General features: G+C 46.6%; 1 protein-coding gene across 4 annotated transcripts; it reads left to right on the forward strand.

The window, feature by feature from the left end:
* The first annotated feature begins 848 nt into the window (after positions 1-848).
* Positions 849-26,620, forward strand: LOC116939791 (E3 SUMO-protein ligase PIAS1-like). Of its 4 annotated transcripts, XM_076066859.1 has the most exons (16): positions 910-974; positions 4,662-6,318; positions 6,519-6,704; positions 7,611-7,929; positions 12,312-12,396; positions 12,863-12,913; positions 13,526-13,616; positions 14,540-14,674; positions 15,709-15,814; positions 17,481-17,554; positions 18,471-18,631; positions 20,189-20,328; positions 21,128-21,398; positions 21,998-22,173; positions 22,938-22,975; positions 23,292-26,620. In XM_076066859.1, the coding sequence occupies exons 3-16, from the start codon at positions 6,522-6,524 to the stop codon at positions 23,619-23,621; spliced, it is 2,160 nt and encodes a 719-aa protein (XP_075922974.1). In that variant the 5' UTR covers positions 910-974; positions 4,662-6,318; positions 6,519-6,521; the 3' UTR covers positions 23,622-26,620. The 4 variants fall into 4 exon arrangements, with proteins under 4 accessions (XP_032804503.1, XP_032804523.1, XP_032804531.1 ...); XM_032948612.2 differs by lacking the exon at positions 4,662-6,318 and having other exon boundaries at positions 849-974; XM_032948632.2 differs by lacking the exon at positions 4,662-6,318 and having other exon boundaries at positions 849-974; positions 21,998-22,134.
* Positions 26,621-26,984: the final 364 nt, after the last annotated feature.

Raw genomic sequence — 26,984 nt, forward strand, 5'->3', positions numbered from 1 at the left:
TCACCACGCTCACCGGAACCCCGCCCCTCAATGTTAATTCCCCATACTACACCCCTCCCCCCACGCACACCGGAAACCCGCCCCTCAACGTTAATTCTTCATACTACACCCCTCCCCCCACGCTCACCGGAAACCCGCCCCTCAAAGTTAATTCTTCATACTACACCCCTCCCCCCACGCTCACCGGAACCCCGCCCCTCAACGTTAATTCCCCATACTCCACCCCTCCCCCCACTATCCTCCTCACCACGCTCACCGGAACCCCATCCCTTAATTCTCCATAGCCCCCCCCACCATCCCCCTTCCCACGCTCACCGGAACCCCGCCCCTCAATGGTAATTCCCCAAACCTCACCCCTCCCTCACCACCCCCCTCACCACGCTCACCGGAACCCCACCCCTCAATGTTAATTCCCCATGCTCCACCCCTCCCCCCACCATCCCCCTCACCACGCTCACCAGAACCCCACCCCTCAATGTTAATTCCCCATGCTCCACCCCTCCCCCCACCATCCACCCCCACGCTCACCAGAACCCCACCCCTCAATGTTAATTCCCCATACTCCACCCCTCCCCCACCAACCCCCCTCCTCACCACGCTCACCGGAACCACATGTTTATATGCACCCATACGCAACCCCTCCACCCACCACCCTCCTCCCTCCTCACCACGCTCACCGGAACCCCCCCCCCCTTACTCAATTACAGTTCCACATACTCCACTGGCCACTTGACATGTGTGAGAAAAGAGCTTCTTAGTTCATCGGATAGCCTCCAGTACAAATAAATATTCTGATACCCCCCTCCCTCCCTCCCACTCACCGGAAACCCGCCCCCCCCCCCTCAATATCTCCCCTCCCCCCCTCGTTCCGCCCGCCCCTCGCGTGACGTCGCACACCACGTGTCCCCCCGCCGCGCCTGCGCTTGTTTGACGCCGAACAATGTCCGAAAATGGCGGATAGCGCGGAGTTGAAGGTGGGAGACGCCGCTCTTTGCTTCTTTCTGCTCATTCCTCACATTTCTCCTCCCCCCCTCCTCTCCCCTTCACGCCGGAGATTACAACCGGCGCGCTTTTCCTCTCTGCCGTCGGTTTAAGCCGTCGATGGGTTCGGGTGTTTTTTTTTTGCCGCGCCAAAAAAAATTACGGTCGCTTCACGTCAAGGGGGTGGGTGGTGGGTGGTTGGGGGGCCGGCAAAGCGGCGATTTCCCATTGGCGGTGGTTGGAAGGGGACCTTTCGTGTTGTCTTAATTATCTTGCGGTGTTTTTCCTTGTGTTTAATATATAGTCGTGGTAATTGTGCGAATGAAGTTGGGAATGGCAGCGTGGTGTTTGGGGGTCGAGCGGTGCCTTTTGGCCGCGCGTGGCTCGTGTTTTGTTCCGTTTTGTCTCGCCTTCGGGGGGGGGGGGGTTGTCTGAATGGCTCTCCTCTGTTGTGGCCTCGTGGATTTCGCGAACACGCCGAGGCTTTCGGCTTCTTTTGTTGACCCACCTACCACCCCGACAGTTTAAACTGCGTTAACTCGTTTTAAAACTGTGGGTAGGAGTCGTGCGAGAAGTGTTGGCGGCGCCGGCTCTGAGCCAGTTTGGGGTTGCTCCCACGTTGAGCTGGAGAGAGATTTGGACACGAGGGGAGAGCGCAGTGGATGGAGGTGTTGAGCCATTGTCCGTCATTTGGCCACGGAAAGGAATTGCTTTTGGTTGCGAGTTTGGAGCTCGCGAGGGTGCGTTACATTTATAATCGTTGCTGGTCGAAATGTAAACAAACTACTTCAACTGGTCAATTATATATAATAACCGGGGGTGGGGTTTTTTTAAATTTGATTTTACAAGAACGTTACGTTTGTATTCAGAAGCATGAGAAACAACTGCTTTACCCATGTAGCTTTGTCAGTCCACTGCTAGGTGATCCCGTGGGGGTGTTATTTCTCAGTGTGGCTGGGTTTTAAGGTCGTGAGCATGCATAGACATGGGCGCAAATAAGTAATGTGTACAGTACAACTGTATTTTTCTGCATCCCCCCCCTCTGATGTCCACTACGTAGACTCTGCAGCCTATAGCAACCGGATTTGTGCCTGGTGATTGCCCATCCAAGCATTAACCAGAGTCGCGCAAACTTGGCGTCCAGTACCTAACGCGATCGGGCGCATTCCGCTTGATTTGGTCATCGGCTTTATACCAAGAACACTAACTAACTATTGTTATGTCTTTGTCAAGAGGAACTGTTGGTTTTCGGTTAAGGGAGCACGTGGACGAGACGATGACAATGTCAGGTTACGTAAAGTGAAAAAAAATATTCGCATAATGCAGTATGCCAGTAAAATACATTTAGTTATATGAGTATTCATACATGTTATTGCACGGTGTCTGTTACTCAAGAGGCCCATATGTAACGATCCATATGCAGATGTAGCGCTCTGGGAACATGTTTAAATGTAGTTATTTTCAGGCATTGTGTTGTAAACAAGTGCAGTCTCGTATCCACTGTGTGGCATCTATGTGCCATGAAGAAGGCCCATTGGACCAAAAAGTCGCCGATTGTATACTGGATTAGTATTTTCTTTTAAAGCGCTGTCAACGCAGTGTCACCGAATCGTTTAAATTAAAATGAGTTTTTAACTGTTAATCCTGTTTCGTTTAACTCGAATACTGTACTGAATAGCTCAGAATTTGTTTTTTTTGTAGTCGTGTTAATGTTTTTTGGAACAGGCCTTTTTTAGAGTGTGGACACCACGAGGGCGAGAAGCACGTGTCTTGCCTCCTTTTGTTTGGGAACACTCGTCCTTCTGCTAGGGTGTTTAATGTAAACATGAGCACTGCAGCGAGCTTGCTGAAACGTGTATGGGGTAAATAATCCACATTGTAATTGAATAATGGAGTTTTTTGTTTACTGTGCAGGTGAACGATGCTTCGGTGGTCTTGTTTACTCGCTTTAAATTGAGTGTTAGTCCTATACAGTACTGTACAGTGCCCCTTTGATCAAATAACTCGGAATTCGCCCTTTCGCCAGATCTCTGAAGCTAAGCAGGGTTCAGCCTCAGGTAGTGTTTAGGTTGGTAACAACCCGTGCATAACAGAGGGGGGGACCTGTTGGTACCTTGTGGGTTAGCAGAGGGCAGTGTAGCAAAATCCATTGTAATGTGCTTCTATGGTTCTGCGTCTGTTACCCGCCATGAACCCGTGCTGACTAGCGTGGCGACGTATGCTCAGATAACCCCCATAACCCACGCAGTGTGGAGCAGTGGCTTGCATTGACTAAGAACTTCCCTTAGTGGCACATCTCTATGTAGCACATACTGGACAAGATGGGTTTCTGTACCCCTCGGTACTGTACAGTTTTCCCAAAGGCCAATCAACTGAAGCATCGATCTTCCTTTATTTGGCAGATAAATCCTGTGTTTAGTGGCCTTGTTATTCATTGCTTAAGTTTACTGAAGCGGCATCTTTATACAGTGTAAAGAAAACAACGCACTGTACTGGAGTTAATATAGAAGAACGGATGACTTAACATGGCCATGCTAAAAGAATAAGATAGCTTTGTTGTAATCTTTGAAGTTGGTTACCTCGCTGCATTTCCATCCAAATGTTATTTTATTCATGTTAAGACTAAAGCGACAAAATAAACTGCCAATTTCATTATTTTATAACGTACCCATTGGCACTGGTCTAATGAGAGAGCCTCTTGTCAATACAGTTTGTCGTTTATTTAGGAGTTGAAGCTCGCGCAGTGGTTATGAACTCAGAATCAGAATATTTATGCTGGAGGAATCCGATGAGCTATAAAGCTACTTTTCACATGTCCAGTAGGGGTACGGGGTCAGAACGTTACAACAACAAACAGTACAAAAACACGATAGGCCTCCAAAGTACAACAAAGCTCAACAAAACACCGAAACACATACAAAAAAAACCACCCTAATAGTAAATGTACCCCTAACGTTTGCATCCCTTTGCATAATTGTTTCTGGGTTTAAATAAACCTTCCTTTAAAAAAATATGTAACGCTTTAGAGAATTAAATGGGGGTCACATGATATATGGACCACCCTGTAAACATCGATGTGTATTTGACAGGTTTTAGTTGGCCCCATCGCCACCAGTCATCTCGCCGTCGGTCGTAAAATCGTTGCATTCTGAAGAGGCTGCAGAACTTGTTTGGAAATTTACAGCGGTGATGGCTGTTTTGTGTTGAGCAGAGAGAAGACCCACCATAGGATTGTGGAATTTCCACCACAGGGGCAGGAGCCAACTTTAACGATTGGCACTTGACGCGTGGAGGATTTTGTCGGCTTCTCTTAGAGTATAATAGATTCGTATACTGGCATAATAAGGTGATTAAGCTTGCTACTTAAAATAAAAACAACTTTGGCGAGTGAAAGTTTAATCTCATCTTCAACTTAGGGAACGTGAAATTGAGTAAAACGCGCTTTGCTTCAGCGAACCAAGTCGGGTCAAAGTGTAACTGCACAAACGAGCACGTATCAACGTTGAATCGAAGTTTGAACTCGTAATTATGTGCTGCTTATTTTGGAGCATTTTTTTCTATACCATTAGCAATGATTTGACAAGCTACATGTAGCGTGTAATGTGATATGTTTCAAGCTCTTGTTTCCTATGAAAGTGCAATGCTAGTGGCCGCGTACTTTTGTTCGTGTTTATTTTCAGGAGCCTCAAGTAAGAAAATGGTCAATGCAGATAATCTACTGAAGTTAGGTTTGGGCACCATAAGGCCCAGGCTAACATTTGATTTATCCTAATGGCCACTCCAGAAGCTGTGTATCTTAATTTGTTAGTCCAGTTTACATGAGGAATATTATTCTGAACAAAGGCCTAGGAGAGTAAATACTGGGGAAGCAGTATAACAGTGCATCACTTGCTCAATGCATCTAATATCGTGCATATAAATCTGGTTTTCGATTTGTATAATTTGTATGAAATAGGTTCCACATGACCCCCGCAGGCCGGTATATATACCCTTATTCTGAGCAATAAAGTAATTCTATCATTGGAATCGCCACCTTTAATCACAATTAAATTGAAATGGGTATACACTTAGGTCCGAACTTGTGTTTGTCACAAAGGAAATAAAACTGGGTTTATTATGACCATTGGTGTGAAGTTGTAAGAAGCATAACTTTTAAACAATGTTAAGGTTCATAATAAAGGTGTTTGGGTTAGATCGCGTTATTTATAAATGTGTCGTAACCCTCCACCACCCGACACGGCCAATCAGCAAAATAAAGTCACGTTGACAAAAGACAATTAGTTCACTACTTTAGCCCACCGGTGTGTTGAAGTGTGAATCCACAATATTTACAGTTTGAATACGACGTTTCGCTGGTAATTACATCCAGCATCATCGGGCAATTCGCCAGAATGGTAAAGCCCTCACTTGCTCTCGGTCTTAAATAGAGCAGCAGGGTGACGTCATCATTTAACTCATTTCAGGTGCAGTGATTTGAGGCGGAGGGGGGGGTATTGTAAGGTTGTCATTGTTTTGATTCGGTTTAAACCAAGTACCGTGAGCTTAACTTATAAGTCCTGCCTCTTAGACTTTACCAATAGTCACGCCCAGTTTAACTTCCGTGCCGTTCATCTCCACTTATGCTACAAACTGGTTGCCTTATGTGACCTTATATAAGCATGGCTACATTTATATTAATAATGCCTTTTGGTTTAACACGTAGGCTTTCGCGATCAATATTATCCATAACAGTTTCTTTGGGTTAGACCGTGAATATATTAAAGAACGAAACAGGATTTCTCCACAAATCTGGCTGTCGCCTGGTGATGCGAGTTGTAGTTACTGGCGAAACGTCATACTCGCATTGTAAATGTTGTGGGTTTACTCTCCCAACACATCAGTGTGTGCTGTACTATTAACGAATTGACATGTTTTGTTTACGTGACAAACCTTACTAATTGGCTGTCGGGCGACATTTATATTTACATGATATAACCCAAAATAAACTTAGGAATAATGCCTTTTACCTGGGGAAGTGTCACCGAGTGTTAAGAGACACCCTTTTCAGGAGAGTCCTGCATTGGGACATTTGACCAATTCTGTAGAGTGAAACATTTGTACCGAGAGAAAACACGTGCATGTGATTACACTCAAAGTTCCACATAGATTAATTATCCTAATCTCTACTGCCATCTCCTGGCCACCTAGCAGCCCATGGTCTTCCCAGAGAGTCTCCCAAACAAGCTTTTGAGTTTATTGGGTACGTTTATGATGGTTAGTCAGAGGTAAGAGGATTCGTTCGTACAAGAGCCTCATTCAGCCAAGCTGTTGCTCCTCTCTCCACAACACGTTGAGGAGGTAACACTCAAAAGCTGCACACACATATTAAAGAATCCCTTGCCGTACTGCCATCTTCTGGCCACTGCACACCAAGCCTACAATACGTTGTACTCGCAGACAGTCTCCCATCCAGATTGGACACCGGGTTGTTTTGTTGCAGGTGATATGTCCCAGTGAACAGGAGCCTCATTCAGCCCTTTCTGTCCTTTTCTCCGCAGCATATGGTGCTTAGTTTTCGAGTCTCAGAGCTGCAGGTGTTGCTGGGGTATGCTGGACGAAACAAGAGCGGAAGGAAACAGGAGCTTCTGACCAGGGCATTGCAACTGTTGAGAAGTGGCTGCAGTCCAGCCGTGCAGATTAAAATCAAGGAGCTGTACCGCCGACGGCTGCCTCGGCATCGCATGGTTAGTCGGTGGAACCCATGCTCCTGTTTTTTGGCAGCTCTGCTGTGCCACTTGGAAACCTGCTTTCTGTAGTTTACGTGCACACAGAAATGAAAGTTGTAATATACAGCCACTCCTTCTGGCATAATTTACATCAGACCTCATCCGGCATCTTGTACATGTTATATGATCATCGGTGATTGTGAGTGCCTGTTTTGCTGGTGATTGTAAAAAAATAAACAAATCCTCCAAAAATAAATCTCCCACCTGGAGCGTTCACAGACGGCACGTTTGGATGTAAATTGACACTGCTGTTGTGGGAGGCTGAAATTGGATCTTTGTTGTTGTGCTGGAAAGAAATGCACTGAGTAAGCCGCTTCACCTCAGCTTACACGAGCTCTTGCAAATTATTGGCATTAAATGTCAACGGTGGTCCCACGTACTCATTACAATTTTATCAATATGTGCCAATCCATTCGCACAAGCTGCCAGGAGTAACGGTGCGTCCTCAAAATAACGTGTGCCGATATACTGCCCTGCATATTACGGGATTTTTTTAGCAATACCTAAAAATGTAATAAAATTGGAAAATAATAAAGTTTTGTGGTCCCAAAGCCTAAACTAAATTGAACAGTGTGCAAAGCAATGCTAACGTGTTACCTGCTTCTCCACGCTACATAGAAACATCACGCACCAAGCAGAGTTCAGTACTTTATACGTGTGATTTTCATTGGTTTCAGTTTTTTTTACCTTTTGTTTTTATATACATTGTTAATATAACATCTTTATAAACAGCATTACAAGTTCTAAATGGTCTTCATGGAAATAATGGGCTTTTAGGAAATAGGATAGAATTGGACACCCTACCCCTGAATGAGCTTAGTATTTGACCCGTTGTAAATCCTCCTCGCTCTCTCTTCCGACCAGGTAAGTCCAGGCACGGCAACAGCAAACACCGAGCTGCCGGCCGTGACATCTCCCACCCCGGCCGTAACCTCTTCCACGACCCATCTGCCCTACGACGCGGGCAGCCCCGTCTCACCACTGCCCCTGCTCGCTCCGGGCCGCGAGATGGAGCGCTCGCTCCAGCAGCAGCTCCACTCCCACGCGGCAGCAACGCCGCCCGCGCAGCCGCCGACACAGACGCTGCCCACACGGACACACCACCCCGTCCATCCTGACGTGCGCCTCAGGAGCCTGCCCTTCTACGACATCCTCGACGAGCTCATCAAGCCCACGAGTCTTGGTGGGTTGCGCCTAAACTTAAACTATGAAACAACACTTTTTTTTATTTTAGCAGGTAGGGCCCAATGAGCTATATATATAGAGCTCTTTTTCATAAGCGACCTGACCACAAATTATAGCTCAACGAAGTGGCTTATCACGTGGAAATTTATGACTGCCAAATACTCTAAACGCACGTTTATATATGTGGAGGGAACAATCGAGAAAAATCCATGCGACCACAGGAAGAACATGCAAGCTCCAAGTATACAGGCGTCAGGGTTGTGATTGAACCCGCGTCCTCCTATATTCCAGGCGAGGTAGTTAAAACCTCGCCACCGTGGCACCTGTTTTCTGCGCGACAATGGTGTTGCCGACGCAGTGGCGCGGTAAAATTTTAATTTCCGATCCCGTATCATTCCCCGCCGCTATCATTCGGCCTTTTTACACTTGGCTTTTTTATCAGCTTAATTCGCTTTATCTTTAGAGGTGTTAGATGGTGGATTGGTTCATTGATTAAAATCGAGTCGTCTGTTTGGAATGCATCCATCGGATAGTGTGCAAAATAATTATTGTCTATTGCTATAATTTGCATGTGATTTGTTCACTTGATCCCTGAAACCTTTGTGGGGAAAAAAGTATAACTTTGAATCATGCCACATCCGCATGGTTAATTTAATCGCAAGGAGGCTTGTTGCAAGTTTTTTTGATATTTAAGACAAAAAGTAAACGTACCTCTCAGAGGGAGGCAACTTTTAAAGTAAACACCTTATGGCATACAACATTTCCACATGGCGTGTGTGGACACAATAAAGTCAACAATTTCTGCTTGTGTGAAAATCTCCATTACAATTACAATTGATGTGCAATTTACAGCGAAGGTTTCATTGCATCACCCGCAAAACTAATTTGCTCATGCGTACACTTGTGAGCCAGTAGTGTGATAGCAATAAAGATGCACTGTCTTTAAAACCCCTGCCATAAATTTAAGATGCTTGCCATGGGCTCTTGCTATTTTTACTCAAGTTGTCTTTGTTGCTAGCCTTTGTGTTAACAATAAAGTGCATACATAAGAATTCAAGCAGCCACCTGTGATTAAACTGGCCCAGTCACTGATGAGTATGCAAAAAAAAACCCATCATGCAATGAGACCTTCACTGTTAATTGCATATCAATTGTAATCATAATGGGGATTTTAAAGTTGTTTCTGCTATTCGTTTGCCTAAATTCCAGCTCTAAATTTAAAATAACAATAGATACACCTACTGTGACTAATTTAAAGTCAAACATGTAAGCCCTGCTCAATATAAGAGGCTTATTATTAACACTCGTGCTGTCCTTACTCCCATTACCTTCGTTGCTCGCTGTTTGTGCTGGGAACAAAGACCATAACATTTGTATGCAAAATATCTTTGAAAACCCACCAGATGGTTGTCATTTAAATATAAGTAGTACATTATGGTTGCTTCGTTATTTAGCCGTATTGGTAAATTGTGAACATTATCGGGACAGTTTTGTAGCATGTTTTATAATATAATATATTGGATTTGATCTAGTCCGCGGCAAGATAAGGTAAAAGGTAAAAACAATGAGTCTACCTTTACACTACCTTTTACCTTTACCCCATACAAATTACCCGATTACAGGGTAATTACCGGGTTACTACACATGAAAAAGGTTTGTAACAGGTAAATGCGAGGTAGAGCGCTTTATTCATAGAGAATATTCTCGAATCGGGCGTTGAGGCTGTCGACGACACCGTCCTCCATAACCACCTCGTCCCATGCGTCTTGGTCGATGACAATCTCATCAACAACCTGATCAAGTTCATCATTGCCGTCGTCCTCGGACGAACGACAGACAATAAGATCCTGCGCCACTCCGGTCCAGTTAGACGGGATCTTCAGGCAGCCGGCCACGATCCACGAACACAAGCACATGGACTGGATGAAGAGCGTCGACGACAGCAACTGGCGGACGCATGAGAACTCCTGCCTGGCTCCGCTATTCGCGCGTTCGCAGGGAATTGACGTCGCCGGCGCTCCCAAGTAGTCGCAGGCCATCTTGTAGTGGGCAGGGAGTAGCTCTTTGCGGGGAGACCACCCACTGCATTACGTCAATGAAGGTGCTGGCGGTCATGACGCCCATGCTCAGAAATTGATCGACTGCATCGCGTCGTCGATGGAGCTGCTGACGTTACTGAATAGGGTGCTGAACAGCGACCCTTCATACATATGGACAGCGACTGCCGTCGGCGGGATCGCGAGCACGTCCAAGTAGCGATGCTGCAGAACAGAGCGGATTGTGGCCTTCAGTGTACCCAGCTCGTCTTGGTCTGTCGTTTTCGGCAGCTGTGGATTCAAGTAGGATGCCACAATGGCAGGTTCCTGAACCAGGAAGTCGTGGTACCGCACCAGCTCGGCCTTCATCCCCGTCGTGGTCAAGGACTCATCGATCGCTCTAAGAGCGGTTTCACCGCGATTGCAATCACGGATCAGGTGCTCCATCGTCACCGGCACGAGATCCAATGTCGACTTGCGGTCCGCTGACAATGAGGTCATGACCTGGCGCAGCATTCGCAGGAATGCTATCACGCCCTCGATGTTGTCCCACTGCAGTTCAGAGAAAGCACCGACGCTGATCACATCCTGGAAGCGCGCCATGATAATGTGCAATGGGACACGCTTCTTGATGGCGTCGTCGCCCATGTCAAATGTCGAATTCCACCTGGTCGGCGAGTCCTGGTGCGTCGGCTCCTTGCTGGCGAGCTTGGCGATCTCGGCCTTGCGGTGGTACGACTTCCGGACGACCTTGCTGTGCCTGATATTGACGAGTGCCTCGCGCAGTTCGGCGTTGGTTGACTTGATCAGTTTGAGAACTTGGACGACGCCGATCTGGACGCGCAGCGAATATGATGGCAAGCCTGCAACTGCTTATATCCGGCGTCCACGTTAACCAGGGCGAAACAACGTCTTGACAGCACTGATCACATCGGAGCCATTGTCGCTGGTGACAGCGAGCAGCTTGGTCGAGACATTGTGCCCGAGGCTTTGGAGGTGCTCCCGAGGCTTTGGAGGTGCTCAAACAGAGTAGTGCCAATGCGCTTGCCAACACCCCTTCCGGGCTACACATCGAGGATCATCAGCAGCATGGATTTCGACCCACCAGATTTGGTGTCGATCCAGTGCACCGTGACCATCCAAAATCCATTCAGGTTGCGGTTCGACCACCCGTTGAAGAACGCCCCGACGATGAACAGCATGATGGCGTGATGCTCGACAATCCTGCGAATGATGGTGCGGGTCGACGGGCCCTCGTATCCCTGCATCAATATGTAGACCAAGGTCTTGAACTTGTCGCTGCCGGCGGCTCGCAAAGAGATTGCACCTTGGATAACACAATCAACCACCACGTTCTCAAACTTTACCAGGAGGCGATCCAGGATTGCTGGCCGGCTGAGCGTTTGCTGCATTAGGCTGCTTGCCGACGCCGACGTCCCGACCTCGCTGCATGGGGCAAGCACGTTGTGCTTCTTGAGGTGGGCTTTCCACCCCGACGTGTTCGTATGGGAGGAAAACCACTTGCAGCAGTGCACGCACTGCCACTTTCTTTGCTGCACACGGGGATCACCCTCCACCCAATTGTGCGTGTGCACCCACGGGAACGCATGCCACTGCCTCTTTCGATTGCATCCTCGACCTCATCCTCTACCTCAAGAACGTGTTCTGTCTCCATCTGGTCCGACATCAATGATTCCAATTTAAAATGGGGGCCGCGGACTGCGCCACGGAGCTATTAGCAAGCGGTAAACAGGGTATTTACTAGGTAATACTGCACTACCTTTATCCTACCGGGTAATTCTTCCACGCTACCTTTACCCTACCCTTTACCTTACCCCTTGGCATGGTCGACACCTTTACCCTTTTACCTGGTAAAGAGGGTAAATTACCTTACCTTGCCGAGGCCTAATTTGATCGGCAGAAATTTTGTCATCCGTCATTCCCATGGCTTCCTTTCATGTCTAGGTCACATTAAGTGCTTGCCACAAGACATGTTAGATGCGGTACAACATTCTTATTTTAGCCGCTGGTCATGTGCTTTCCTGGACGAACAAAACTTCTTGATGTGGGCAGCTGCAAGACAATTGGTGTTTCACCGCTGTCCACATTCCCAGATGAAAACAGAAACACAAAGCGTCATAACATCAAGCTGTGATTTTGCACCACAATACCTTGTGATTACAATCTACATGTATTTGTAAGTCCACTGATGGATGAAGGCCTCTCTACACTGTCGGTTGTGGGGGTTGTTACATTTATACTCGTCATCATGCATTTGCCGGCCACGGCCGGTGCCGTTGTGTGATGTTACTCTTACGTGAGCTGTGGGTGTGCCTTCTTACAGTGACGAGTAGCAACCAGCGGTTCCAGGAAACGTACTACGTCTTCGCGCTGACGCCACAGCAGGTGGCCCAGATCAGCAGCTCACGGTGAGTGCTCGACTGTGGTATCTCGTACCTTACCGGTCTCCCCTCCCTCGTCAATTCGTATTTGGCAACACCAGGGCCATCTTCAATGTTCATTGCTCTGCCCTCCATCTCCTCAGGTCATAGGGAAATCATCCACAATATGAGTGGATGTCTGTTCCTCTTCAAATTTAGACTGCATGTTATCACGGATATTATCATTCAGGACAGAAGGGCTAAAGAGCCCATATTTATGTGGCACTTCATAGAGGGGGATGATTTGTGCAGGGTGTGCAAACAGGACAGATCAGTTCCTTGTTCATGTTCTGTTTAACATTAACATTTATTGAGTCTAATAATAAACCAACGAATTCACCTTTGTGTAAATATTTGTTGTGAAATGGGGGGGGGGGGTAAATTTCCATTGCAGCTGACGTGTTGACTCAAGAACGGAAGTAAAACCTCACGTATGTTGTGTTTTTTTCTGAAGGGACATCTTGCCCGGCCAAAAGTATGACTTCACTGTACAAGTACAATTAAGGTAAGGCATTTGAAGGGCAAAGATGCTCTTGTAAATGACAAAGAAAATATTACAGCCATTTTTGAATCCACTACTGGGTGACAGCCTGTTTAAGCGATAAAGTTGAACGGTACATGCAAGAGCCCATTTGTCACTCAATTGTGGAATGAGGCTCTCCTCTTGGCATGAGTCATAGGGGTTATTTGACCTACTTGATCATGCTGAGCAATATTTTTTTGCATAGTACAGTACAGCAAGGGATTTTAGACTTAGCCCTCATAACTATTCTTGGTGTTTGCCCTTCAAAGCACTGTCCAGGTTCAACCCTGCCTAGTTTCTGAGATCTGACATGATTCGGTGTATTTCTATGTATTTTTTTTCCAAAGGGTATCTATGAAAATTACATCTATGTAGCATTTTTCAGGCTGCAGTCCTCACCAAGTACTTGATTGTGCAAAATGACCATGAGGCTACAAAATTACAGTGAAACTGCGAATGGCTCATTAAATCAGTTATGGTTCCTTTGATCGCGCGACCGTTGCTTGGATAACTGGTAATTCTAGAGCTAATACATGCGTGCAAACGGATGTTACATCAGGCTGGACAAACTGACGTGTGTGTGCATTCTCCCAGGTTCTGCCTGTCGGAGACGAGCTGTCCGCAGGAAGATCATTTCCCCGCGAACCTTTGTGTGAAGGTGAACGGAAAACTTTGTCCACTGCCGGTACGTGTATATATTGATCGCTCACACGGTTTTCCACTCCTACTCTTTAGCCGTGTTAAAGGAAATAGCATGTTAAATGTACACGTAGAGCCTTTTTTGTATCAATCCCCCATGTCTTTCGGTCGGAGCGGTGGTTTGACCATGCTTCACCATGCTGGTCGGTGCAGGTTGGTGTGAAGGTGGTGAGTAGATGTGGGAGCAATATAATTAGTGGATTTTGTTGATATGCTATCGGCCATTCATCAGGTAGCGCCCCACAGTTAATTGTGCATGGTGTTTGCTCATCAAAGCACTATTTAAAATCAACCCTGCTTAATTTCCGAGGTCTGGTGAGATCGGGCATGTTCCAGGAGATTTAGTCATAGGCCAAACTTTAATTGAATTGTGACCCTAAATCAAGACAATTTCATTGTGGGGAAAGGGAGTTGAGGGGCCAGGCGGTGAATCTTGCCACTCTTCGTGTTCTCTGCACGTGACAATCCCAGTGTGATCCACCAACTGCCTCCTAAGGCTACGTACAGTGCAAAAGAAGTTCAAAATAAGCACTGCGTTAATTGCGCAGTGCTACCTCTGCAGGCAGTTGGTGGATTGTAGACACTTTGCAATTGAACTGTAATCTCACCATATTCTTGGTTCTTTCGGTAAAGTCACGTAGAAGGGAAACAATAAAATAATAAAAATATTGTTTTATATTTTTATTATTTTATTGTTTTATATTTTTATTTTGTTGTTTCCCTTCTACTTGACTTTACCGAAAGAACCAAGAATATGAATCTCTGCAGTCACGAAAGCTTTAAATCAAAATGTAATCTCACCCTTAAGTATGTATGGGGGTTGGTGGTGGGGGTGGCATGGTGTTTCCTATTCTCCCCCGTGGTACAAATGACGATGGACGTGTTTTGCTTCGTGCGTGGTGTGTGCAGGGTTATCTGCCGCCGACGAAGAATGGTGTGGAACCCAAGCGGCCAAGCCGTCCCATCAACATCACGGCGTACGTGCGGCTATCCCCGACGGTGCCCAACCACATCACGGTATCGTGGACAGCCGACTTCGGCAGGGTGAGGCCCCCCCCCCCCCGTCCGCCACCAGCCCCCCACCAGCCCCACTCCCCAAATTCTCTTGCGCGGACCCCCCCCCCCCCACATCTGCTTGAAGCCCCTCCTCGTTCCCTGTCGCGTGCGTAGACACACGCAGGTGCTGGTGGTCGGGATCACTCGGACATGTTCACACTCGCGTGTGCAATTCCTGTGGTTATTTTTATTTTTTAAAACGGTTTTTGGTGAATGATTCAAAATGGGATTTGTAAGCCTTGTTTTTAATTTCTACAGTTCACTCAGTTGCAGAACTAGTTAAGTGTGTTTTTTACTCTTGATGCTTAGGAAGCAACCTTGGATGTTAAAGTGTTTTGATGTGTTTTCATATTTGATTTTGCCATGCACTCAGAAGATGTTTAAAGGAAGCTTGCATTCTTTAAAACAAATATTTCTGATTAATTTACACCAGCAGTATATTAATGCTGTTCCTATTTTCATATGCTCTTTTGGGTTGCATATACTATACTATGTGCTAGGTTATGCAACATGAATTAGAAAATTCGTTAGTTTGTATTTTTTATATTGGTTAAGAACACCAGTAACAGCGCTGCAGTGTCAGTCATGTGCTTTCACCCCACTCGCAATTGAATGATAAATTGCGATTCAGAGTTGTTGTTCGATTAACTAAGCATTTTTTATATTGTGGTGCATAAGGTGGCCCCCGAATGACTAAAGGACTCAATTGAACCCGTTCCGTAAGCAAATGTTAAACCATCGATTCTTACACATGCAATTTCATGCACTTGTCATGAGCCTAAGAATCAATATCGGAAAAAATATGTGCACCTGTTTACACCGCTACTTTTCAATCCATCACTGCCTTCAGGCCACGACAAGACTTCCTCATTAACAAAGCATTAAGCTCATGTTGGGACAGCCTGGCGCAACAGCCTAAAGAGGCAAGGGCAGGCTTAAGCCATTTGTAGGGGAAGGTGTCTTTGGATTATTCACGGGCAGAGATAATGGCCTTGATAACGTGTGCGGCCGTTCCTCCACAGAACTACTCCATCTCGGTATACCTTGTGAAGCAGCTCACCTCGTCGTTGCTTCTCAATCGGATGAAGGCCAAGGGAATCCGCAATTCTGACCACTCGAGAGCGCTGAGTACGCATCCACAAATCCCACACGCCTTTGTGTCATCTCAGCGGTTTGCTCCTGGAATTGTAATTATTTTGCATGTAGAGATTAAATTTCATTCCCTTTATCAACAAGGATCGTTTCCTGTGCTTACAATGCACCGCTTGAATCGCGCGAGCGTAAGGAGCCAGGAATGTTGTAACACTAGTGTAACACCTGCAGCCACTAGAGGCACTACATTGGCTGCAACATTACGTCAAAGGGATCAGTCGTCGAATTGTGACCCCCCAAATTGTAGCAATCCATTGAGTCATGAGGGATGTGAAATGGTTACTTGGCTAGTCCACGTGCAATTCTAGTCCTGTCTGCTGTGAATATTTTAATACTTTTTTTTAATGAGCACGCTTCTAAGTAGACGTTTTAATGTACTTCTTTGCTACTGCTTATTAAATTGTGAATTGCATCAGAATAATGGGTGCAATGTGCTCTATTTCACACGTGTACAGCATACTCGTGATTATCGCCAATTGGATCATTGTCGATCAGCACTTCAATAAAGATTATTAAAACCAATAATAGTTTGATTCACACCTAGTGGGTAGCCTTTTTGAGAGCACGGGCCGTGTATACTTTCACTTCAATATTACGACGCCATCCTTGTACATGTGCGCTTACAGCCCTTGTCACAATCCACTGTTGGATGAGGGCTGCTTCCCCATGCCATTTTGGGTCATGGGGGTTATTTCACAAAACTCCATGCCGATCAGTGCGTGTTTGACGGTGGGGAGAGCATGGATGTTGGAGCAGAGTACAACGCCACAATGGAATTCATCTAAAGTTTCTGGTGTATAGTTATTTTTTCAACATTCTCAAAAGCGTGAAAGATGGAAGCAACCCATTTTGATTTTATAATTATTTTTGATAACGGTTGCAGTCATTCCCAAATCTGCCACACCTCTTGGGTGTCTTTCCACTGAAAAGGACATGCTATAACATGTCTCATGTTTGTAACATCCCTTTGTTTTGTTGCCCACAGAATTTAAGTTGTAATTATTAACTTGTTTTCAGCATTCTTGGTGTACTTTGCCCCTGTTGGGATTTATCTCTGCGTAGCTGTTCTTGTTTTCGGATTGAACTCTCAATGGGGTAGTTACGAGCCATTATCAGTCGCCCGCGTACAATCTATGTACAGTTTTCCACATTTGGATAAGTTCAATGGGAGTTGAATAATATATATTTTACCTATTGGTGAATATTTTCTACCTATTGGTATGTTACTACAGGTGTCATAAGTGGTTTTTCTTGGTGTGCAGCAGAGGGCATTGGGGCAGCAACATGCATTGTTGTACTGTAGTTCTGTGCTTGTACATCTATGCTCCCCTACCTCCATCAAACCACACTGACCAGTGTACGGTCAATTAACCCCCACAACCAGTACGGCGTGGGGAGGCCCTCATCCAATAGTGGACTGACGAAAGTGCTGTACACGTACGCTTTCAAAACATGTCATGTACACTTTAATGCTGGACACATTTTAATGCTAGAGCTTTAGAACCAGGCTGCAGTCAAGAGTGTATCAAATCCGACAGTGGTTGATGCAGAGTATCTGTCTAGCGCCGCATCATTAGCGCTGAGCGCGTGCGGGAGTTGGCGCCCCATTTCACGTGGTTCGTGACCATCTGCTCTCCCGCAGTCAAAGAGAAGCTGACTGCCGACCCTGACAGCGAGATCGCCACCACAAGCCTGAGGGTCTCTCTGCTGTGTCCAGTGAGTGCACGTATTTCTGCTTCGCGTTAGAACGCTCACGCACACCAGCAGCCGCCGCTTGGACACCCCATCACCCCAACCCACGATATTTTTACACTTTATCGCTGATTACATTTACGTTGCGCATAGAGCGTCGTGGTTATGAGATGAATAAACCTCCACCTGGAATTCTGACGGTCATAAGTAAGATGACGTTAGAACCATTTCTGAAGTCAAATAAGTCTGCCTTCTCAGACCTACTAAATGGCACTCCTTTAATGTTCTGTAAAAAATTATTTTGAGGTCTGATGCTGTAAAAGTACTGAGCAAGCACCGCAGTTTCTGGTTACAAATTCAGGTTGTGATGAAACTGGATTCTTAGGTGTGGTTCATTAGTAAAAAAAAACACCTTAAGTTTCAGAATTTTGATATTCGGTTGGGTTAAGATGCTTTCTAAGTCCAATTGTATCAATTGTTTTATAGGGTTCGTCCAGTGACAACCATCTTAGTTAATCCTCAGAGCTGGAATGCACAGAATTAAGTGAAAACCCAAAACCGATTTGATGGGATTTTTGTGCACTGCTGTTGGTGACCAGACCATTATCCGGCTGCTCGTTAGCACCCAATTCAATCACGTTAAAGTAGATCTGAGCCCATTATTGATTAGCACGGTTGGCTATGCACGGTGCGTAAAAAGTTCAACATACCAGAGTGACATTTTGAGAACCGCTGCAATATCATGAAACAAAACTTTTAATGAGAACTCTTCATAACATTGTGCGTAATTTACCAACTTTCAAAACAACATTGGATTCTTATTGTAGTCAGGTTTTTTTGCACGCATCAATAACATCTAGTGGTTAACAAAAAAGCCTTGGTGTTCAGCCCATGGCTCAACAACTCACGTGGACCACTTGCGTTTGATTCACTTGCGCAGCTGGGCAAGATGCGGCTGACCATCCCGTGCCGGGCACTTACCTGCACGCACCTGCAGTGCTTCGACGCCGCCCTCTACATCCAGATGAACGAGAAGAAGCCAACGTGGGTGTGCCCCGTGTGCGACAAGAAAGCCCCCTACGACAGCCTCATCATCGATGGGTAAATTATAGTTATCGATGGCAATAACAAATAGGTAATACGAACAACAAGTGTGGAAAAAATTGCGTGTAGCATTAGCAACGTGTGTTGGCTTTGGAAGGCTTTATCAGTTTTGAATTTTGTGGGCAGCTGTGTTGGCCTATTTGCAAAAGGTCCTCTTTGCTTTGGTTTGGGCCTGAAGTTATGTGCCAACCCTTGGATTAATTTGGCAAATTTCAAAGGCAATTCCCCAGTTGTAACACAACTTTATGCTGCAAATTAGTTCATATTAGTTCACTGTTAGAAGAGTTATCGTGCCCCCACGTTATGGACGTACAGACAAAGTTGTTGCGGTAACACTTGGTTTGAAACCGTTATTAATGCCCTTAGATTAAGCAAGAACGTCTCAACCCAGTCTTAAAATTCGGGGGATGTTTGACCATTAACGAGTGCTTTCCATGTCAAAGGAAACGGCACTGGAAAAAACTAACTCCCACAAGGGAACAACACTTGATGCTCTGCACAGATGAATTTGGTCCACTTGCTGTGGTGTTGTCTCCTGGCCACCTTGCAGCCCAGTGGATTTGGGAGTTTTCACACAAGTGTGCATGATCCACCAATGTTCACCTCCGCAGTGCTGGATTACAGACTTGCACCACCACGGCCATCGGCACAGCTTGCGTCTAATTTTTCGTGGCAGCGGGCGCTAGGGTGTATGACATGTCCCATTGTTGTTTTCATAACCCAAGTCGCTGCGTGTTGTGCAACCAAGTCGATAATTATAGTAAAGTGTTTTCGAGCAAGTGTAGGACTATACTTGTCCTTGCTAAATGTCAAAAAGAAATCAATACTTTGTTTATTTTGGTTTTGCTTTGAAGCACCAGCGTGCTTGCACGTGACGGCAACATCTCATAATAACCACCGTGCCTGTAATTTGAAACGGCTACACGAAGTTACAGATGTTTGGCAGTTCAGACGCTGAGCGCAGTCATGATGCTGTGCAAAGTGTATGGAAGGTCTACATTAATCCAGCGTTGGTGGATCATGCACACTTATTGTGTGAAAACTCCCAAACGGGCTGGGCTGTGGGGAGGGGTGGGGGAGGGGCCAGGAGATGGCAGTATGGGAGGTGACATTGAACCTCTTCTCTTCTCGTGTGAGTTGTCTCTGGTCACTCTGGTTACCTCCCACATGCAAAACTCTCTAAAAAAAAGAATTGGTCAAACGGTAAGAAAACACCACCGATACCACAAGAAAATCAAGCCAATTGTGGATTGCACAGTCCAGTGCTACTACAGTAGTTACTATCCAGGACTAAACTGGGACTGCTTAGCTGCTGTGACATATCTGCGTAGCATGGCTATGCAGCGAATAACAATTATTGTTTTCTTTAAATAACTGTAAAAATATTTGAGCTCCGCACGTACAAGTGTTTTGTACGTGGGGTCCCCATTAATATACTCTGTCATTCGCGGGGAAACCTTGTATCGGTTGGCTCGTATTATTTTGAAGACACGCTGTACGCGTTGTTTTGATATTTTGAGTTAACTGCCGCTTTGTAAATGCACCTCTCGGCAGGTTGTTCATGGAGATTCTGAGCTCGTGCACGGACGTGGATGAGATAAAGTTCCGGGAGGACGGCTCGTGGAGCCCCATGAGGCCTAAGAAGGAGTGCCAGGACGTAACAAGCCCCTCTATGCACTTCGGCACCATCGATAGTAAGCGATGCACCCTGTAACCGAATCGCCATGAATGCGCCCCCCCCAATCCGATTCATCAGATCTCGGGAAGACCGCGGAATTAGTCTGCAGGGAGATCTTTGTGTTAAGCTATACCGTTATCGCGCAACTAACCTACACACGCGTAGCATACCGCACCGTGCTGCCTACATACGATAACATCACCATGAATGCACCTCATCTTGTTGGATCCTGAAAGCTGAGTGGAGTTCAGCCTGGTTCAAAATTTGACATGTTTAAGAAATTCAATTCAGAAACCACGTTGTAACATCACCCCCTATTTGCAGAATAATGCCCGCTTGCTGGCCGGTGCTGCGTTTCACCTTGTGCCTGGGACAGCTACCAAACTAAAAACTTGTAACCATTTTTATTTTACCAGTTAAGCCCCACTGAGCTATATAGCTCTATTGCAAAAGCGACCTGACCACAAATGATAGCCCAATGAAGTGTCTTATCGTCATGTGGAAATTTATAGCAACCAAATACTCCATGCATATATACAGGCGTTGTGATCGGGAGCGAACCCACGACGTCCTGTGTACCAAGTGAGGTAGTTAACATCTCGCCACCGCAGCTTCGCAACACGGGTACCCTGCCGCAGAGCGCCTCTAATCACTGAATGTGAAGTGCAAGAAAAATATAGTGGTGGTCATGAGGACTTGACCGTGCTGTTGACTGCGTATCGTTGAAGCGGGGGTTGGGGTGGGGTGTTGGCTGGAACACGCTACACATTCGGCTCGCGCTTATTTTTTCCCGAATCGCCCGTTTGCACGCACAGGCTCCAACAGCTACGACAATGGCTCGCCGTGCAGCGACGAGCGCAAGTCCATCGCGGAGCAGCGCGTGAGCGTGGATGGGAAGAAGGTGGAGGTTATCGACCTGACGCTGGATAGCTCGTCGTCATCATCATCCGACGATGAGAGCGACCAAGAGGACGACGCGCAGGACAGCACGCTCGCAAAGAGCGGAGGCGGCGGTGGTGGCGGCGGTGCTGGCGGCGGCGGTGGCTTTCCAGCAGCGAGCCCCTCTCCCTCACTGCTCTCGCGGGGGTGAGTGTCCAGCCACGTTAGTTCATGGGGGCCTGTAATGGGCATGTTAGACCAACATCCATTTTCAAATCCAGGTCGAATCGAATTGACTATTGAAGGAGTTTTTTTTATGGCCAGATGATGCCATCCACAAAGTACCTTGCTAACAGTTTCTCGTCGTATAATTACTCCAAGGTCTTCAACACGGATTGTAACTCACTAATCTATCATGTACAAAACTCCCTGCGATGAAATACTGATTTCTCCACTGGCTACCATTTCTCCCCCACTGACTCAGAGCTGTATATTGTTGTATCAATATGCCATCGTGAGGAATATCGAGCAAGGGGGTGTGGAGGCCTTTTTTTGGGGAGGGGTTTACTCTCCACACACACCGTGTGCTTGAGTAGTAACTAATTGGCACGTTTTGTTGACTTGACAAACCTTACTAATTGGCTGTGTCTAGTGGTGGTGGGATAACGCCACGTTTATATTTATGTGATCTAACTTCAAAAAAAACCTTTACTATAAATAATATTGGTTGCGAAAGCCTACGTGTTAAACTAATCGTCCATGCGTCTCCTCCCCCCTCCCCGCCCGCCTTCCACCCCGTCTCTCAGAATCCTGAACCTGCACCAGACGTCACCAGGCGTTCGTGGCTCAGCGCTGGACAGCGGCTTCGTACCGCCGCAGCTCACCGATTACCACCCGTCGTACCACCACCCGCACCTGCCTTCCCTGCCGCCAGACCTCCAGGGTACAGCTGCTGGGCCCCGCAGCCGCTCGTGGGACCTTGGCAAGGCTGATTTGCGAAACATTTAATTTTTCAGTTTTGTCACATTTCGTACATTGTTTTGTTTGTTGCTTTGTTTTATTTTTTTCCCTGCAAAAGTGTGCGTTTGGTGTGGTTCTTTTTTGTGTGTGCGTTTGGTTCCGGTTTCTAATGCCTGCTGTGTCGAGACCGTGGATGCGTGAAGTTCTTCATTGGTGCTTAACCCGCGGTGTTTTTGCTTTTACTCATCCGTGTCCGAACTTAAAAATATGCTCGATTCCAGAGTTGATTTTCTGATTTACCGGGGCGAAACGTCGTACATTGGTGTTCTGTAATGAAAAGTCTTAAGCCACCAGTCACGAGCTTTTTTGGTTAGTTTGATCGATACATTGTGATTAACATTGGGGGGGTCGTGGGGGTGGTGACGACATTTTTGGCATAACTATCACGTGTCCTAACCCAAAACACAAATATGAATCGGAGTGTCCTGATCATTCGGACAATAAATCTCGATTGAAAACTCATTTCTTTACAACTGCTTTTTGTGTTTAGTTTGTCCTTCCCCCGCGCCTTCAATTAGCTCGGTTGGCTATGTACGGTGCGAAAGAAGTTCAACATTCAGCATACCTACCGTATATGAAATGCGCAATATGTTCTATGCATGTGAAGGGCATTATTGTGTTAAGGTTACCGGAAGTATTTTGCACTACATCGTAATGCAATGAAATTAATTATCTCCAGTCACTAATTGTGTGTTTTTTTTGTCCATTCCGTTGGTGCCGCTGTAGGATTGGATCTGTTTTCCTTGCTGCAAGGAGATAGTCAGGTAGGAAAACCCTCCGGAATAGTGACACCTTTCACTTATCACTTGAGACACCATATTCTTAAAACCTCCTCTCTACGTTCTCTGCGAACACTTGAGTTCCACACAGTATAGATGTTAATGATTTTCGCATGCGCATACTTAATGTATGCATGTTGAACTTGTTTCGCACCGTACGTAACCAACCTTGCTAATCGGAGGTGCGGAAAAGTTAGTTTTACGTTGCTGTGTTACGTTCGAGGAGTGTAATCGGCTCGCTTTCGGCTTCGCCTTAACCTCTTTGACGTTGTCGCTCCCACACGCCGCTGCTGTGCTCCAGCACTACAGCAGCTCGGGCTTGGGGGGCGCCAGCTCCGGTGACGACCAGGACATGGTGCGCTCCGCACTGGGCGGCCACGGCTTCTTTCCGTACGTGACGCCGCCGGTCTACCTGGACCAGCTGACGTCGCCCGTCGTTGGCACGGCGCCCATGGACGCGCTCACGTCGCCCGTCGGCGGGCCACTGTCGGTCACAAGCAGCACGAGCTCCAGCAGCCTCCTGTCGTCGTCCAGCGGCTTCCGCGACCCACACGCGGCGCACGTTTTCACACCGGGGCCGCCCGACATGCACAACAGCTCCGGCCCGGAGGTCATTCCGCTGGACGACTGAAAGTCCCTTCCGCTTCCGGTCGAAAAATGGAGAATTTTCAGTCATTGTTGTTCTTCGAAAGGAAGGGGTGGGGGAAGGGCTGGGGGAGGGTGGCGCTTGCCATGGAAAGTTGGTTCGCGTGAGCGACGGGAGGCCAACCCCCCACTGCGAGTGAGCCGTGCCGTGGGGCCGATTGGTCAAGGTGCTGTCGTCATCGTGCGCCTCTCATCCCCCCTGCTGCTGCACCTACTCGTCGGCTCGGTTGTGGCGTGTGCATGCCTTCATGCCGAATTATGGAATGCGTAGAGCGGGGACACGGTGGTAGCGTGCGGACGTGGCTTGTGCATAAATTAGTAGTGAAGCATGCACTTTTTTTGTCCGTCGTAGGCAGCCCAAAGTCCCACTGGAAACCTGGTGGGCTCGCTGTGCAGTGTTAAGCAAATATATGCATGAGAAAACGTGCTTGGAAGGCTGCTGCTGCTGCTTCTCGCCTCGCATCTCCGAACGTCACAATCCCAGGACCCAGGCGTGGCTGGAATCGGAAACTCGCATGCGTAGACCACGCGCTGTGAAGACTGTTCACCAATCATGGGCACTGTTCTTGAATTGACCTCTGTGTTTGTATGTGCAGTCTGGATGTCGTACATATATGTACATTATGATATCTACATCTGCCTCTGTTCTTTGCGTTAATACGGAGGCCAGTTGTAGGACGTTACCTTCCCCGCTGTACACTTTTTCCCGGCCGTCGAGACTGTAAATACGAGTGAAACGGAAAATCAATGCCGTTCCAAACCATCTAAAACATTTTACGTCGTTTTGTGCACCTAGCACTGTGTATATTTACAGACTACCTTCCGCCCGCCATGAAGTACATATTTACTTTTTGCAGTAGCATTATGAAGGATAAACATTGACCACCGACTCGCAGCAGGATGGACACCGAAAAATTAAATGCAAGTCTGCTGCCCCATCTTCGCGTCACCATCCTGCAGTGCATCACGCCAGCAGCGATGTCACGTTGGCGGGAGTCCGTGGGCAACTCGGACTGCCTCGCCACTGATGTGTGTGGGTACAAGCTCGGTGCACTCGTCTTACCGCCCGGCCGTATTTCCTTGGTGTGCTGCACTGTGTTAGAATGGCAAGCTCAGGGTAATCTCAGTTATGTTTTGAGACAATTTATCTTCAAGAGAGTGGAGGTTATAGTTATGTTTGTGTTAATGGGTGGGGGCCACACGCTGAATTACGCGTTGTGCTTTGTCCACGTGTGCAGTGACGCGGTTGAAGAGGGGGGGGGGGTGGGTTCCGTCTTGTAGCGAAAGCCAGTCCAAGTTCAGCCAAATGAAGCCTCCATGGATCCAAATGTCAAGCTCTCGACGTTGCTATAAAATCACTGCCACAAGTTAACGTTTTCTTTCTGAATGTATTTTTTTGTACTTTGTAGAATTCTGACTTTTGTTGCATGCTCAAGGTAATTTACAACAAAGTCCTTAATCCAGAAGAAGAGCCTTGGCTGAGACCCAGGACTCGATAGTCCACGAACCGGAGCAAATATTAGTACCACCTAATGTTGGAGTACTACCAATGCATGAAGCAATGTACATGGCAAAATACAAGTGGATCGTTTCATACCGCAGCTAATTTCAAATGGTTGCCGTGTAAATCAGAATTATGCCACCTTAAGTGATATGAACAAGGGGGAAAATGTGGCCTAGCATTCTAGGACGATTGAGGGCCCCTGCTGCAAGAAGTTCGATTTGACTGGCTTCTTGTCGATTATTTTTTTTGGGCTGCATGCAACACCCCCCCCCCCCCCCCAATAGTTAGGGTTTACGAGCTGGAAGTATAATGGTGTCAAAATCTGACGTGTACCGAGAATAAAGCAGCCCGAATTCATGAAGTTAAATTGTGCATTGCCATTTGAGGTTCAAACTGGAAAGAGCCGTAAAACCAAACGGTAATGACATAAGAATGCTGCCACCGCCACAACAGGGGGAGTTCCTGGTTTGATTCATGCTTTGGTGGAAATCACTTCTTCAAAGATAATTCGCCAACTCGGCAAAACATTGCAGATTCCTGGCCATTTTTCTGCCAAACGTGTATTAGGTCCTTTGGGCCTAATTCGCAACGGCCGAAATAGCTGCTACTTTCCGCTGATTTGGCCGTTTTTCTGTCGAAAATCAAACAAAAGTCGTTTCCACCGGCGCTTGAATTAGGTCCCCTGTGTTGGCGCTGGGTTCCCTCTACGCACGAGGGGGTTTAGAGCATGGGGGGGGGGGGCAGAGTTGCACACAGCCCCCTGCGATCGCAAAACCAAAAATCTAGCCCTGCAGCCATCGCCGCCCCCCCCTCTGCATTTGCGCGAATGTGGCGTGAAGTTATCGTATGTCGATGGTTCATAATTTTCCTGGTTTCCTGTTTGTGTGTGTGTGTGCGCACGCGCGCCCGTGTGTGTATATATGTATGATACTGTGTGCGTGTATAGACGTGCTTTTATATATGTATATACGTGTGTTAGTGTAAGTGTACAACTCGGCATGTATACGAGGGGTGGCCAAATATTATGAACCGAGGGTTAAAGTTAAATCAAGCAGCGTTGGGGTTTGATTTGGCTGCAGTATACCAATTGAAGTATAATTGTGTCATTGCTTTTTAAAGCTATGTTTTGTGTGTACTTCAAATATCCATGAATTGCCCCCTTGTATATATGTTTCTGTACTTTATGTATATAGTGTTATATACAGCATATGTGTATAATACAGTATGTATACCTATATTTATATACATATATACACAAAGGCATATGTATATACATATATGAAAGCTTGAGTCTGATTTATGTATTTAAATGACCTTTTTTAGCACAAAGAATCATTTGGCATCAACTAAGAAGACATACGTTGTGTATTGTTACAGTATATTTATTTTCTTGTCTTTTTATTATTTGGTTTTGTGTGTGTGTGTAATGCTGTAATTCATCGCATAATAAAAACCTGGACAAGATTTTGCCCGAGGTCATGCACAGGCTCAGGTGTGTTTAATGCATCGGTAATGTTTTGCTTTTCAATTTCAGATGTACTTAGCTTTGGCAGAGCACGTATCTTGAAGGGGGAAGGGGGGCGAGGAGGTCTGGCAGCTCGAGGGAATATGCTGGAGGACATCCATTGTAAACCTGGAGTTCTGAATTCATCTCGTGTGCAGGTGCCAGATGGATTGTTACATCGCAGGGACACTGAAAGATGTATGTACTATATTTTGAACTTCTTTCACACCACCGTGTGTAGCCAGACATGCTCATCAGAGGTGTGAGGGAATGACGATAAACTAAACACTAACGTCTAAAGCAATGAGTTCATTCTAGATTTAAAAGATCATGGTTTATGA

This window comes from Petromyzon marinus, chromosome 1 (genome assembly GCF_048934315.1).
Source record: "Petromyzon marinus isolate PM22_M1 ecotype Great Lakes invasive population chromosome 1, UKy_Petmar_22M1.pri1.0, whole genome shotgun sequence".
Taxonomy (NCBI): domain Eukaryota; kingdom Metazoa; phylum Chordata; class Hyperoartia; order Petromyzontiformes; family Petromyzontidae; genus Petromyzon; species Petromyzon marinus.

What these genes read in the sequence shown, in the direction of transcription:
- LOC116939791 (XM_032948612.2), top strand. Translation starts at nt 951, where the DNA reads ATGGCGGATAGCGCGGAGTTGAAG. An exon ending in ACTGTACAAGTACAATTAAG is followed by an intron (nt 12,914 to 13,525) that starts GTAAGGCATTTG and finishes GCATTCTCCCAG; the next exon opens with GTTCTGCCTGTCGGAGACGA. An exon ending in GGGTCTCTCTGCTGTGTCCA is followed by an intron (nt 17,555 to 18,470) that starts GTGAGTGCACGT and finishes TCACTTGCGCAG; the next exon opens with CTGGGCAAGATGCGGCTGAC.